Source organism: Syngnathus leptorhynchus, chromosome 17, assembly GCF_054491065.1.
Source record: "Syngnathus leptorhynchus isolate UIUO chromosome 17, UIUO_Slep, whole genome shotgun sequence".
In the NCBI taxonomy this organism is placed as follows: Eukaryota; Metazoa; Chordata; class Actinopteri; order Syngnathiformes; family Syngnathidae; genus Syngnathus; species Syngnathus leptorhynchus.
The window spans coordinates 5596589-5608741 of record NC_141211.1 but is presented as its reverse complement, the minus strand read 5'-3'; the positions used below and the strand labels follow the sequence as shown (position 1 = coordinate 5608741).

The 12153-nt window shown below is 51.3% G+C and overlaps 2 protein-coding genes across 2 annotated transcripts; both read left to right on the top strand.

Annotated features, from left to right (window-relative positions):
* Window positions 1–1639: 1639 nt before the first annotated feature.
* Window positions 1640–2582, top strand: LOC147043376 (alpha-tectorin-like). Its single transcript, XM_085936294.1, has 4 exons — window positions 1640–1703; window positions 1776–1915; window positions 1999–2286; window positions 2502–2582. Exons 1-4 carry the CDS (start codon window positions 1640–1642, stop codon window positions 2580–2582), a joined length of 573 nt encoding a protein of 190 aa, XP_085792420.1.
* A 492-nt stretch (window positions 2583–3074) lies between these two features.
* On the top strand, window positions 3075–11679 carry tecta (tectorin alpha). Its single transcript, XM_085936293.1, has 18 exons — window positions 3075–3389; window positions 3467–4037; window positions 4166–4776; window positions 5009–5579; window positions 5676–6304; window positions 6504–7152; window positions 7239–7438; window positions 7524–7904; window positions 7971–8257; window positions 8386–8666; window positions 8745–8855; window positions 8927–9129; window positions 9205–9368; window positions 9441–9689; window positions 9760–9922; window positions 10004–10088; window positions 10197–10316; window positions 10682–11679. Exons 1-18 carry the CDS (start codon window positions 3090–3092, stop codon window positions 10762–10764), a joined length of 5658 nt encoding a protein of 1885 aa, XP_085792419.1. The 5' UTR covers window positions 3075–3089; the 3' UTR covers window positions 10765–11679.
* Window positions 11680–12153: the final 474 nt, after the last annotated feature.

Below are 12153 nucleotides of genomic sequence, written 5' to 3'. Positions count from 1 at the left end.
TAGGAAGGCTCCTGGCCTCGCTCCTGGAGCCTTTCACATGTCTTGACCCCCCCTCCTCCTCCTCCTCCTTCCGAATCCACCTCTCCAGTTACTCCCCGCTGTCCTACCGCAACAAAGCCCCGACTCAGCGCCCTCCAAACTACTTTCCCAGACCCCATCAGGACACGTCCACCCGAGATTTCCCCCGCCCGTTATCGGGCGAATATCTCCGGAGACTACTTGGCTTGCGAATCCTCGAAAATGATGCATTGCCTTGTAAAAAAAAAATCAAAGAGAGACAAAGTGACTCATGTTAATTTCGTAACTTGAGCTGACTATAGTCGAAAAGACCCCATTTCAGGACAGCGGGCTTTCTTCAAGAGGTATTACCATTACTCAGAAGAAGAAAAAAAAAGAAAGAAAAAAAATTATATATATATATATATATATATTGCACAGGGCTAAAAACAATACATAATATTTTGTGAGTTTCTGTTTTTATTCTTTATTTATTAAGTGTAATAATTGTGTGTAATAAAAGTGTATGTATTCTCTAAAGAAGACTTTTACCAACATATCTTTTTACGTTGACTTCTCCATCTCCAACCTTCCTCTTGACATTCTTGCTCCGCCCCTCCCCTGCCCCTCCCCTAGGCCACCCCACCTCTCCTCCCCAAATTCTCATCTCCTCTTAAATTGAAGTCAATCCCACTTAAGTTGCCTACCGCGCAGTGTACGCATATGACAAACAGCCGGCCGAGGCTTCGGGCGGACTGTGTTTGAGTTGTGCAAGTTGGAAATCGGACGGACGCTGTCGAGCTGTTTGAACCGTGGATGCTGGTGTACTGGATGGGGCTACGCTGTGTGGAGGTTGCCAGGTTGGACTAGCGACGTGCTCCATGCCCATCTCTTGAAGGCAGGTGAGTGCAGCCTTTACTTTATGCCACAATAATATCATTCATGTGAATACAATTCCAATAAAGTGAAATACAAAAAATGAACGACAGATCATGTTTCAAGAGTAAACCTACTCTTTTACTGATTTTAATTGGGAAAAGATTTTATGATTTGTTTTCTAAAACTAAAAAAAAAGTTAGTGCATAAAATCAGTATTTGACACAAGGATAAAATAGGAAAACAGAGACAGGAATTAAACATTTCAAGTATATGCACATTGCAACAGGAATGTTGGCCCACTCGCCATTCCAGATATTCTCCAGATCTTTCAGATTTCGCCGTTTTATCCCTGTAAACTGGTTTCAGCTTTGGAGAATGGCTAGGCCACTCCTGAATCTTGAGAATCTCTAGTCTATAAGTTTCAGGTCATTCTCATGCAGCAACCCACCTTCGTAAATCTTACCCCCATGCCCCCCCCCCTCCCCAGCGCCCTCAATGGTAATGCGGTCGAAGGCGGCCGAGTCGGAGAAGCAGAGAACAAGCCTGTAATCCACCGGTGCCTCCTCGCATGGGACCGTAAGGCTAATGTGATCCTGTCACATTGTCCCGGCACGCATAATGGGTTCTTTTCAAGGCGCTCCTCAAGGGACACCTGGGAGCCCGCACTTTAAGAAGTAGTAGTTGGACTTGAATTAAAGGCCAAAACAGAATGTGACATCTGTCCAATGTCTCTAATTCTGGATTCCCTCCTCATTTTGGTAGGATGGTGAGGCCAGTTATTCTGGTACTTCTCTTCTTCAACATCAGTGCACCCGCTGGCACGACAGGTATGAGATCACAAAAGGCAACTATGGGCACACCTAATAAGAGCCGTTTTTCATTTTGGTCCCTCCTTTTAGTTGGTACTCGGGATCTCCTGTATCCTTTCGGACCCGCCCACATGGATCTGGAGACCCCCAAGATGGATGACGGGAGCACCCCTGAGATTCCTCTACTTGTGCCATTTGTTTTCTTCAGCACACCCTACCGCACCATCTACGTAAGAAGTGACCGGGAACTCTTTCCCCTTTGGCAGAATTTTTTTTCCACAATTACCCACGCACACACAAATTGCCTTCCCAGGTAAATAACAACGGCGTGATATCCTTCAACGAGCACGTGAGCCAGTTCACGCCGGAAGCGTTCCCCCTCAGCGACAGCCGGTCCTTCATCGCCCCGCTCTGGGCAGACGTGCACAACGGGATCCGCGGAGACATCTACTACAGGGAGACCACCCTGCCGCAGATACTGGAGAAGGCGACGCGTGACGTCCGCCGGCATTTCAAGAACATCCCCAACTTCACAGCCACCTGGGCATTCATAGCCACGTGGCACCAGGTCACCTTCTACGGCGGGAGCCAGACCACCCCGGTAAAAATCAAAAAGCTACATTGCATAGTTGTGAAAGTTCATGGAATTTTATGTCTAAATTTTTTAACTAACTAGATGAATCATTGCATGATTTCCTGATTCTTTGTTGTTTTAGTTGATGCACAGTGTTTGGTCTGTTTCTCTCTTTTGTAAAACTGTTTCACTCCTCTTGTTTGATTAAAAGGTGAACACATTCCAAACTGTGCTAATCTCAGATGGTGCAGTGTCCTTCGTCTTGTTCAACTATGAGGAAATCACTTGGAGCACTGGGACGGCCAGTGGCGGAGATCCTCTAACTGGACTGGGTGGTACCACAGCTCAGGTACGCTTGATTTGATTGGATAGCACAGTAGAGGAAGACTCCTCGGTTGACCAAGTCTGCCTCACAGTTAGTTGTCCTTCCTTTCCAGTCAGGATTTAATGGTGGGGAAATTGGACACTTCTTGAACCTGCCGGGATCTCGGTCCAACGACGTGGTCAACATTGAACAGAGTACCAACGTGAACCTTCCCGGACGCTGGTTCTTCCGCGTTGACCCGGAACTGATTGATCCCGCCAACGGCTGCAGCTACAACGGCAAGTTGGGCCACAGACAAAGCAGCAACGGACAGCATATGACGACAGTAACGACGGGCACATACGTACTTGTCTCGCACTCTTTAAAACGTCTTTATCCTTCAACTTCCCTAGGTCGTTTTTACAGACGAGGTGAGATCTTCTGGCTGTCGGAACGCTGCTCGCAACGATGCCGCTGTCTGGACATCGACAACGAGGTGATCTGCCAAGATGCTGAGTGTGGCCAAATGGAGACCTGCGAGCAGCAGGATGGAGCATTTTTTTGCCAGCCCACTCGCAGCAGTACCTGCGTGGTGTTCGGTGACCCCCACTACCACACCTTCGATGGTCTGCTGTACCACTTTCAAGGGACCTGTACCTACCTCCTGGCTCGGCCATGCTGGGAAGCGGCAGGGCCGCCCTTCTTCAGTGTGGAAGCCAAAAACGAGGACCGTGGCGTGTCCGACGTCTCCTGGCTGAGAGACGTAACCGTGGAGGTCTACGGTCACAGAGTCACGTTGCCGAAAGGAAGCTTGGGAACTGTTAAGGTGAGACATCGATAACCTCAAAATGCCGTGTCATGTTGCAATGTTTGACGATGACTGATAATCTCTGATCTCTCTAGGTGAATGGCTTAGTGAAGACTTTACCGGTTCATCTTCAGCTGGGCGCTGTCAGGGTCTACCAGTCAGGGGTGGCTGTTGCTTTGGAAACAGACTTTGGACTCCTGGTGACGTACGACGGCCAGCATTACGCTTCCATCTCCCTGCCGAGCTCTTACTTCAACAACACGTGCGGCCTCTGTGGGAATTACAACGATGACCCCGCCGACGATCCCGTCCTTCCCGACGGCACCCTTGCGGAAACTGTAGCCCAACTGGGCGGCGGCTGGCGAGCGGAGGGCGCAGACTGGCATTGCACTGACGGTTGTGTGGACAACTGCACCGTATGCGACGCCTCGACGGAGGCCTTCTTCTTTGGCCCAGACTACTGCGGATTCATTAACAAAACGGACGGACCTTTCCGGGACTGCAGAGCTGTGGTGGATCCTACTGCCTTTGTGTTTAGTTGCGTCTACGATATGTGTAGCAACAAGGACAACATCACCACACTCTGCCAGGCCATTCAGGCTTACGCTCTGGCCTGTCAGGCACTCGGAGTCACCATTCGTCCCTGGAGGTCTCGTACTTTCTGCGGTGAGTTGCAGATATGTATTTTACGTTTCTTAACCGATTCAAAAGCTGCTGTCAACTCTTGGGCCGTGACATTGTCTCGCTGGCATCTCTCTGACCTGACGTCTCCTTCCTCTCTTGTTGGACCTCAGCCCTGCCGTGTCCACCATTCAGCCACTACCAAGTGTGCACCAGCGCCTGCCCAGCCTCCTGCTCGGACGTCACCGCTCCCTTGTACTGCGCCCACCCTTGCACCGAGGGCTGCCAGTGTGACCGAGACTACCTCTTAAGCGGCAGTCACTGCGTACAGCGTGACGACTGCGGCTGCGAGCACAACGGCCTCTATTACCCGCTCAATGACTCTTTTTGGGCCAGCCCTGACGGTGAAGAAGGCGAATGTAGCCTCCGCTGCACCTGTGCGGCCGCGGGTGAAATCTCTTGCTTCAACGGCTCTTGCAAGGAGGGCGAGGTGTGCAAGGCGGAGGTGGGCGCGCTGGGTTGCTACCCCCGCCGGGAGGGGCTGTGTTCAATGGCTCAGAACGCTGTGACATCATCCTTTGACGGCGCCTTCCTGCTGTTCCCAGATGACAGCTCCTACTACCTGCTGAGGCTGTGTGGCGATGTGCCAGCTAATGGCTCAATGGTGGAGGTGAAGATAGGCAGACGGCTGGTGAACAAAGGCCTTGCTTGGAAAAGACCTGTGGTAGTTACGGTTTCTAGCCTGGAGGTTCACGTGGGAGGGCTGGATTTAGAAACAGTCAAGGTAAGTACAGTGTGCTGACTTCCACTTGAAACCATTTCTATGGGTACTGGCGCTTCGTGGCAGGTTCCAAATACCAAAGGGCGTCCTCTCCATAAAAGCTATACAGATTACTGTCGCTGTTTCCGCATTATGATTAGGAGGAAAATGTTCTTTCCTGGACCCAAAAACTTTGATAGCCCCTGCTCTCAACTATACTTCTCCACCTGATGATCGTTTTTTGTGTGTGTCCTAGGTCAACGGAGAACCGATCGCCCTCCCCTACGTGCATCCGACGCATACCGTAAAGGTTTACCGAACATCTGCGAATGCCACCGTGGTGGAATTCCGCGACCATCTTCGTGTTCACTACACGCAAGCGGGATCCATCAACATCTCTCTCTCGACTGCATTCTACAACGTCACCTGCGGTCTGTGCGGAGTCTTCAACGGCGACCCCGCCGACGACTTCCGCCTCCCCAACGGACGCCTGGCCGAGTCGGCCTCCCAGTTCTCAGAGGGCTGGCGCTCTATCGCCGATGATATCACCTGCAACGGAGACTGCGATGACTTGTACCGTACGTGCACCGACCTCCGCCTCTACCAGAGTCCGTGGATGTGCGGGAACATCAATGACCCCGGGAACAGTTCTTTCTTGGCGTGCCACGGTGCGGTCAATCCTTCGCCATTTTTCCGCAACTGCTTGTACAACATGTGCGTCAAGGGCGGCAACCGCTCTGCCCTGTGCTCCTCGCTGCAAGCTTACGCCGCCGCCTGCCAGGATGCTCAGGTGGTCCTCACTTCTTGGAGAATGGCCACCAACTGTCGTAAGTAGAAGAGCTTGAGCCATGACATCACACTGAATTTGGTGGTTCCCATTCCCATGTGGAGTGATTGCTTTCTCTCTTCCTATCATGTTCCAGCGCTTCCCTGTCCAGCCAACAGCCATTTTGATGAGTGCACCAGCGCTTGCCCCCTGACGTGCGCCGGCCTGGACGAGGTGGAAGTGCCGTGCCCGTTGCCATGCGGGGAAGGTTGCCGCTGTAAGGACGGTTTTGTCCTGCGGGACGGCCTGTGCGTATCCCGCGGCGACTGCGGCTGCGCCGGCCACGACCTCGACCGTCGGATACCCGCCAATCACACTTTCTGGACGGATCGGGACTGCCTGGAGCATTGCTACTGCAACGGTTCTGACAACGGCGTGTATTGCCTGGCGGCGGCGTGCCACCCCGAGGAGTACTGCCAGGAGGACAACGGGTTGTACTACTGCCGGCCTCGCAGCGAGGCCCTTTGCGTGGTGGCCGGTTATGGCCACTTTCTGCCGTTCAGCGGCGGCATGTTTGAGTTGCAAAGCTCTTGTAGCCTGAGCTTGGCCACCAGCCACTGCGGGAGCAGCGACAGTGCAAGCATGGCTGGCACCTTGCCTTCGTTTAAACTGTTAGCTCTTAATGAGGAAAGAGACACCGGCCAAGCGGTTTGGGTGAGAGGCTTCGTCCTGGAGGTCTTTGACTTTGAGATCGAGGTGTCTCGAAGTTACAAGAACACCGCCATGGTGAGTCAATGTCCAGCGATCGTGGGGAGACAAGTGTATATTCATCATGATACTTATGTTCAGGGACCCAAACAAAGTTAATAGATTCGTTCTCAAGCTGTGGACCGATCACATTTTTTTACTTATGGGGCAATATATCATATTTAACACATAGGTATGTGCTTTCTACCTGACGACAGTATGCTTTGTTCATTTATAGGTAAATAAGGAGCGCTTGCACTTTCCCATAAAGCTCGGCCTGGGGAAGATCAACATCTTCACTTTGGGCGTGCTGCTTGTCGTCCTGGAGACGGACTTTGGTCTTAAGGTAGCCTTCAACTGGAACACCCTGCTTCTGTTGACTTTACCCCGTCAGCTGTACAACGCTTCCTGCGGCCTCTGCGGGGGCTTTCACTCAGTCCCGGCCACCCGCAACTCCGATGACTGGGGTGCGACCTGGGCCGAGAGGGACGCTTTCTGCCGGGTGGGCTGCGGCGATTCATGCCCAAGGTGTGGCCCGCCGGGGGATAAAAATCCACAGGACGATGGTGCCATCGCTTCGGCCGATGACGACGACAGCAAGGAAGACGACCGCGGCGCCGAACTCCGCTTCCACCTGGGAGATGGTCTTTACACGTTTGCGGAACCAGAGGCAGCAAGGCTGTGCGCCCTGATAGTGGCTCGAGAGGGTGCGTTTGCACGCTGTCACAGCAAGGTGACCCCCGAGTTCTTTTACCAAGGCTGCCTGCGGGACGTCTGCTTGGACGGGGGTGCTCAGGAAACGGTTTGCAGCTGGCTGCAGGCCTACGCCACTACCTGTCAGACACAAGGGGTTCCTACCACCGGCTGGAGGGGCGATGCACCATGTGGTGAATAGCTACTAATCTTCAGACGCACTATAAATTGCTGTAAATGTCATCCCTCAAATCTGTCTATATCATGCCACATGTCCCAGTCCAGAGGTGTCCGCCCAACAGCCATTACTCCAGATGCGTGCCGGTCTGCCCACCCCAATGCGCCCCCGCCCGCAGCCAGAGGGACTGCAGCCAGGAATGCGTTGAGGGCTGCCACTGCGACCAGGGCTACGTCCTCAACGGCAAGAGCTGCATCCTGCCTCAAGACTGTGGCTGCTACACCGACGGCAAATACTATGAGGTCAGTGTGGTGCGGATGGAATTTTGTGATTATTTATTTATTTTTTTTAAAACATTTGTTGTGTTGTTTGCCGCTTTTTTTCTAGCCCAAACAGCTGTTCTGGAACGGCGATTGCACCAAGCGTTGCCAGTGCATCGGCCGCAACCTGGTCCAGTGCGACCCGCGGCGCTGCAAAGCAGACGAGGAGTGCGGCCTGCGGCACGGCGTGCGCGGTTGCTTTGCGCGGCGCTCCCAGCAGTGCGTAGCGTCGGGCGGCGGGGTATTCAAAACCTTTGACGGCGCCTCGCTTCGCCTGCCCGCCTCCTGCTCCTTCGTGCTGTCCACCAACTGCCACAAGCTGCCCGACCTCTCCTTCCAGCTCATTGCCAACTTTGACAAGTGGAGCTCGCCCAACCTCACCACCATCTCTCACGTCTACCTCTACATAAACGAGGAAAACATCCTCATCTCGGGCAACACGGTCAAGGTGGGTCACCGTGCGGCGCCTTTCTTCACGTAGCGACGAGCGCTTACAACCGACGTGTCGGCGCAGGTGAACGGCACGCCGGTGTCTGTGCCGTTCGTGACGGGTCTGATGACACGCCTGTCGTCGTCGGAGGGCTTCGTCGACATCGACTCGCCGCAGGACATTCGTGTGCGCTACAACCGCTTCAACACGCTGAGCGTCAGCATGGGCACGCGGCTGCAGGACAAACTATGCGGCTTGTGCGGCAACTTCAACGGCGACCCCGGCGACGACTACATCACTTCAACGGGGAGGGCGGCTGCCAGCGCTCTGGAACTGGCCCAGAGCTGGAAGACCAACGGTATGCAAGACAGGTGAGTCTCTTAAAGTTGATTCCAAAATGTATATTTTCAAAAAGCTTGGTTAAAAGTGACACCTCAGAGCTGCATAGGTTTTGAGAACTTGCATTTTTTGGGCTTTTCCCCCACTCCTCCAACCCTAGGTGCGACGAGACTCAATACGTGGCCCTGGCCCAGTCGTGCGGCAACGCTGCCGTGTTGGCGCTGCAGCGCGAGGACACGTGCCTGAAGCTGACTGAGCCTAAGGGATTCTTTCAGCCGTGCCATGGCCTGCTGGACCCGCGGCCTTTCTACCGCTCCTGCTACCTGGACGGCTGCTACAACCGGCGCGGTGCCCAAGTGTGCGGCTCGCTGGCCGCCTACGCCGAGGCCTGCCGCTCCATGGGCGCCCTCACCACCAGTTGGATCGCCCAAGAGAACTGCTGTAAGAAGCACCACCTGCGCATTTGTGTTTTTGCCAACGCGTGGCAGCTAACATTGCACGTCGGACCCTGTTTTTTAGCAGAATGGATCTACGACCCCTGCGCAACGGAGACCTGCACCAACTTCACATGCGAGCTGGAGAATGATGGCGACTTGTGCGGCTGCCCCGAGATGCCCGCCAGCCATGAAGGTGAGGTTGCCCGCTTGCCGTTTGATCCCCGAAAAGGGCCAACACGCTCTAAAAGCAAAACAATTTGTCAGGCGATGACGACGTCATCGAGGCGGAGGTGACGTGCAAGCCCGCCGTGATGGAGGTGTCCATTTCCAAGTGCAAGCTCTTCCAGCTGGGCTTTCAGCGCGGCGATGTCCGCGTCAACGACCAAAGCTGCGCCGGCTTGGAGGGAGAGGACTACATTGCGTTCCACATCAACAACACCAAAGGACACTGCGGCTCCATCGTGCATGTCAGTCAGCCGTTGAGAGTACATCCTCTCTAATGATGCCATCTCAAAAACTTTCCACTTTGTCACTGCGTGCAGTCAAACGGTACGCACATCGTGTACAAAAACACCGTGTGGATCGAGAGCGTCAACAACACGGGCAACGTCATCACTCGGGACAAAACCATTAACGTGGAATTCTCCTGCGCTTACGAGCTGGACCTGAAGATCTCGCTGGAGACGGTCCTCAAACCTATACTCAGGTGGGTCGCTCAGCTGGTAAACACAAGTGCCGTATCCGGGCATTATGGGCTCACTTTGGTTTTCCTCCCCAGCGTGATCAACCTCACCCTGGCCACTCAAGCGGGCAATTTCATCACCAAGATGGCGTTGTACAAGAACGCCTCATACCGCCAGCCGTACAGGGAGGGCGAGGTGGTCCTCAGCACAAGGGACGTCCTGTACGCGGGCGTCTTTGTGGAGGGCGCTGACGAAAACCAGCTCATCCTGGTCGTCAACATGTGCTGGGCCACACCTTCTCGCAACAGCAGCGACCGGCTGCGCTATGTCATCATAGAGCGAGGGTGGGCCCTTTTCATTTCCTTCCATTTATTTCAAATTGTATTTATTAATATTATTATTTATACACCTTAGGTGTCCCAACATCAAGGATACCACCATCGGCATGGCGGAGAACGGCGTGTCGCTCACCTGCCGTTTCCACGTCACAGTCTTCAAGTTTATCGGCGACTACGACGAGGTGCACCTGCACTGCGACGTTTCGCTGTGCGACTCCGAAAGGCACGTCTGCAAAGTGGTGAGAAGACAACGTCGCCTAACCCTCCCGAGCAATCCTCTCGCAACTTGTTTTGTGTTCAAACAACATTTGTACATGCAGAATTGTCCGCCCAAGCGGAGGATGTCATCTAAGGATAAGATGCTACAAGATCACATACTCAGTGTTGGGCCCATTCGAAGACAAGGTAAGCCACTGGCAGCTTTTGAGTAAGGTATCTCAATGATTAAATTTTTTACTACAGATTTTCTGTGCTCTTGTAACGTATTAATTTGTGCTTGTGAAATTGTCTCAGTTTCGGACTGGTGCGAGGAGAACAACGGCGGCTGTGAGCAGATGTGCACCAGTAAGGCGTTCGCTCCGATGTGCAGCTGCGTAACCGGGATGCTGCAAGCAGACAGGAAGACCTGTCGGAGTAAGTCAGCGTCAACTCTGATTTTCTGACCCTTGAATTGGTGCCACTGGCGTAGCTAGACGGGGGGGGGCTGTGCGGGCAGTGCCCCCTTTCCTCCCTGAAATCGGCTATATTTTTTATATTTCTATCTGTACCCCGAGGAGAACCTACAATGAATCAATATCAGCATTTTTTGAAGAATTATTAAAAAAAATAATATTAATTATAAGTTTTGTGGATCCCAAGAGATATTCTTGAAGCCTAGGCAGGATTTAAATTTTGCTCACAACTCAAAGCATACAAAACAACCCCAGCCCGAATAAAAGTGCATAAATTGAGGAAAAGTGCAGCATCATTTGATGTTTTTTGTTGTTTTTGTGTCCTAGCTCCAAGTTCGAGTCGCAGACTCACACCTGCGCTCCTCCTGCTGAGCGCCGCTGTTTGCGCGCAGCTGCTTTTCCTTCGCTGACGCACAACCAGAAAAGACTTGAACACGCAAAAGACTGTCGGTTTGATTCATTACTTCCACCTCATTCTGTCCTTCACTGTTAAGAAGTCGATTTGTAATGTCATCTCACTGGTGTGTTTTCTGTTATCACCACTAGACAGCGCTGTAGGACGAACGTTTTTAGTCTTGACATGTCTAGCAACGCAAAAGTGGGGGAACTAAGGTGGCGCCGAACGCTTTTAAAGTTCTCATTTTCAGGGACTTGAATGTTAAAAAAACAATTATACAATTAAGTTGCAACATTTGGAGAACAAATGTCAAATGTGAGTGTAAAGTCGTAGCATTCCAAAAAGTCATTCTTTTACAAAAAGAAAACAGTTGTAATTTTGCAAGTATAAAGTGGCTCACATTCATCCCCCCCCCCGATTGTAACAAGGTTCCACAACCCTGATTTGTCGAGGGATTGTACAGACGACAGTCTAGTAACACGTACTTCAGGATCTTCCATCATGCATGACTTTCGCTGTGTTGTCTAAACATAGCGTATGACGACGTCTGGTCTAGCTTTTCTTTTCGCCGACTCGCATGAGGTGGTGTGTTTTCATTTTGTAAGGTTACACGCTTTTTTACTGAGAATTAATGAGCAAGCACATACATGCAATCTTAAAATTATCAGTGTCAACTTTCAGTATTGTTTCCGGAACATTAAAACTACATAGTTTTCATCAAAATATGATAATATAAGTTAATCCTAATAACTTTTCCCCTCTCATTTTTAACACGCTTCTTTGCTGTTGTAATATTACGACTTTATCCTCATAGCTATTCTCATGGCTATGCGACCTGATTCTCGAAAATGTATTACTTCCACCCATTTGTTGCCTCGTTTTTCTTTCACGCCAAACTCATCCGGCAATAAAAGTGTAGACGCACCCTGAACGGATGATTGAAATGTATGTCCCAATTCTTTTGTCCATATATAAACAGTAAGAAAACAAGCATGCCGATCGAGTTATGTCACCAACTCATCAAAGCCTTTTACATAAGTGGACTTAGCCTGTTGAGCAGCCATGGACTATTTTTTTTCTACAGAAGACCCAGGATTCTGAAAATATAGCAAGCTGTTTTTTTTTTTTCTTTCATGAAACATTCTTATTCATATAGGTGTATATATACACACAGGGCTGCGCTTGTCTCGCTTACAAGTTAATAAAAGTAAAACACTCAAAACGTTATCATGCCAACACTACACCCAAGGACTGACCTTTGTTGGTCATTGTTGAGCTGTTTATGTATCCGTGGTTACATAATGTTGTCGCGCATGTGTGTGTGTTTGGAATGCCTCTCGCTTTGCATACTTTAATTCACTTTTTGTTGGAAAAATATTGCAAAAAAACTCAGCTAGTGCCT

Coding starts and splice junctions, on each gene's coding strand:
- LOC147043376 (XM_085936294.1), top strand. CDS start 1,640: ATGGTGAGGCCAGTTATTCTGGTACTTCTCTTCTTCAACATCAGTGCA. Junction 1,704..1,775: donor TGCACCCGCTGGCACGACAG/GTATGAGATCAC, acceptor CCCTCCTTTTAG/TTGGTACTCGGGATCTCCTG. Junction 1,916..1,998: donor CACCCTACCGCACCATCTAC/GTAAGAAGTGAC, acceptor TTGCCTTCCCAG/GTAAATAACAACGGCGTGAT.
- tecta (XM_085936293.1), top strand. CDS start 3,090: ATGGAGACCTGCGAGCAGCAGGATGGAGCATTTTTTTGCCAGCCCACT. Junction 9,130..9,204: donor ACTGCGGCTCCATCGTGCAT/GTCAGTCAGCCG, acceptor CACTGCGTGCAG/TCAAACGGTACGCACATCGT. Junction 10,317..10,681: donor AGACAGGAAGACCTGTCGGA/GTAAGTCAGCGT, acceptor TTTGTGTCCTAG/CTCCAAGTTCGAGTCGCAGA.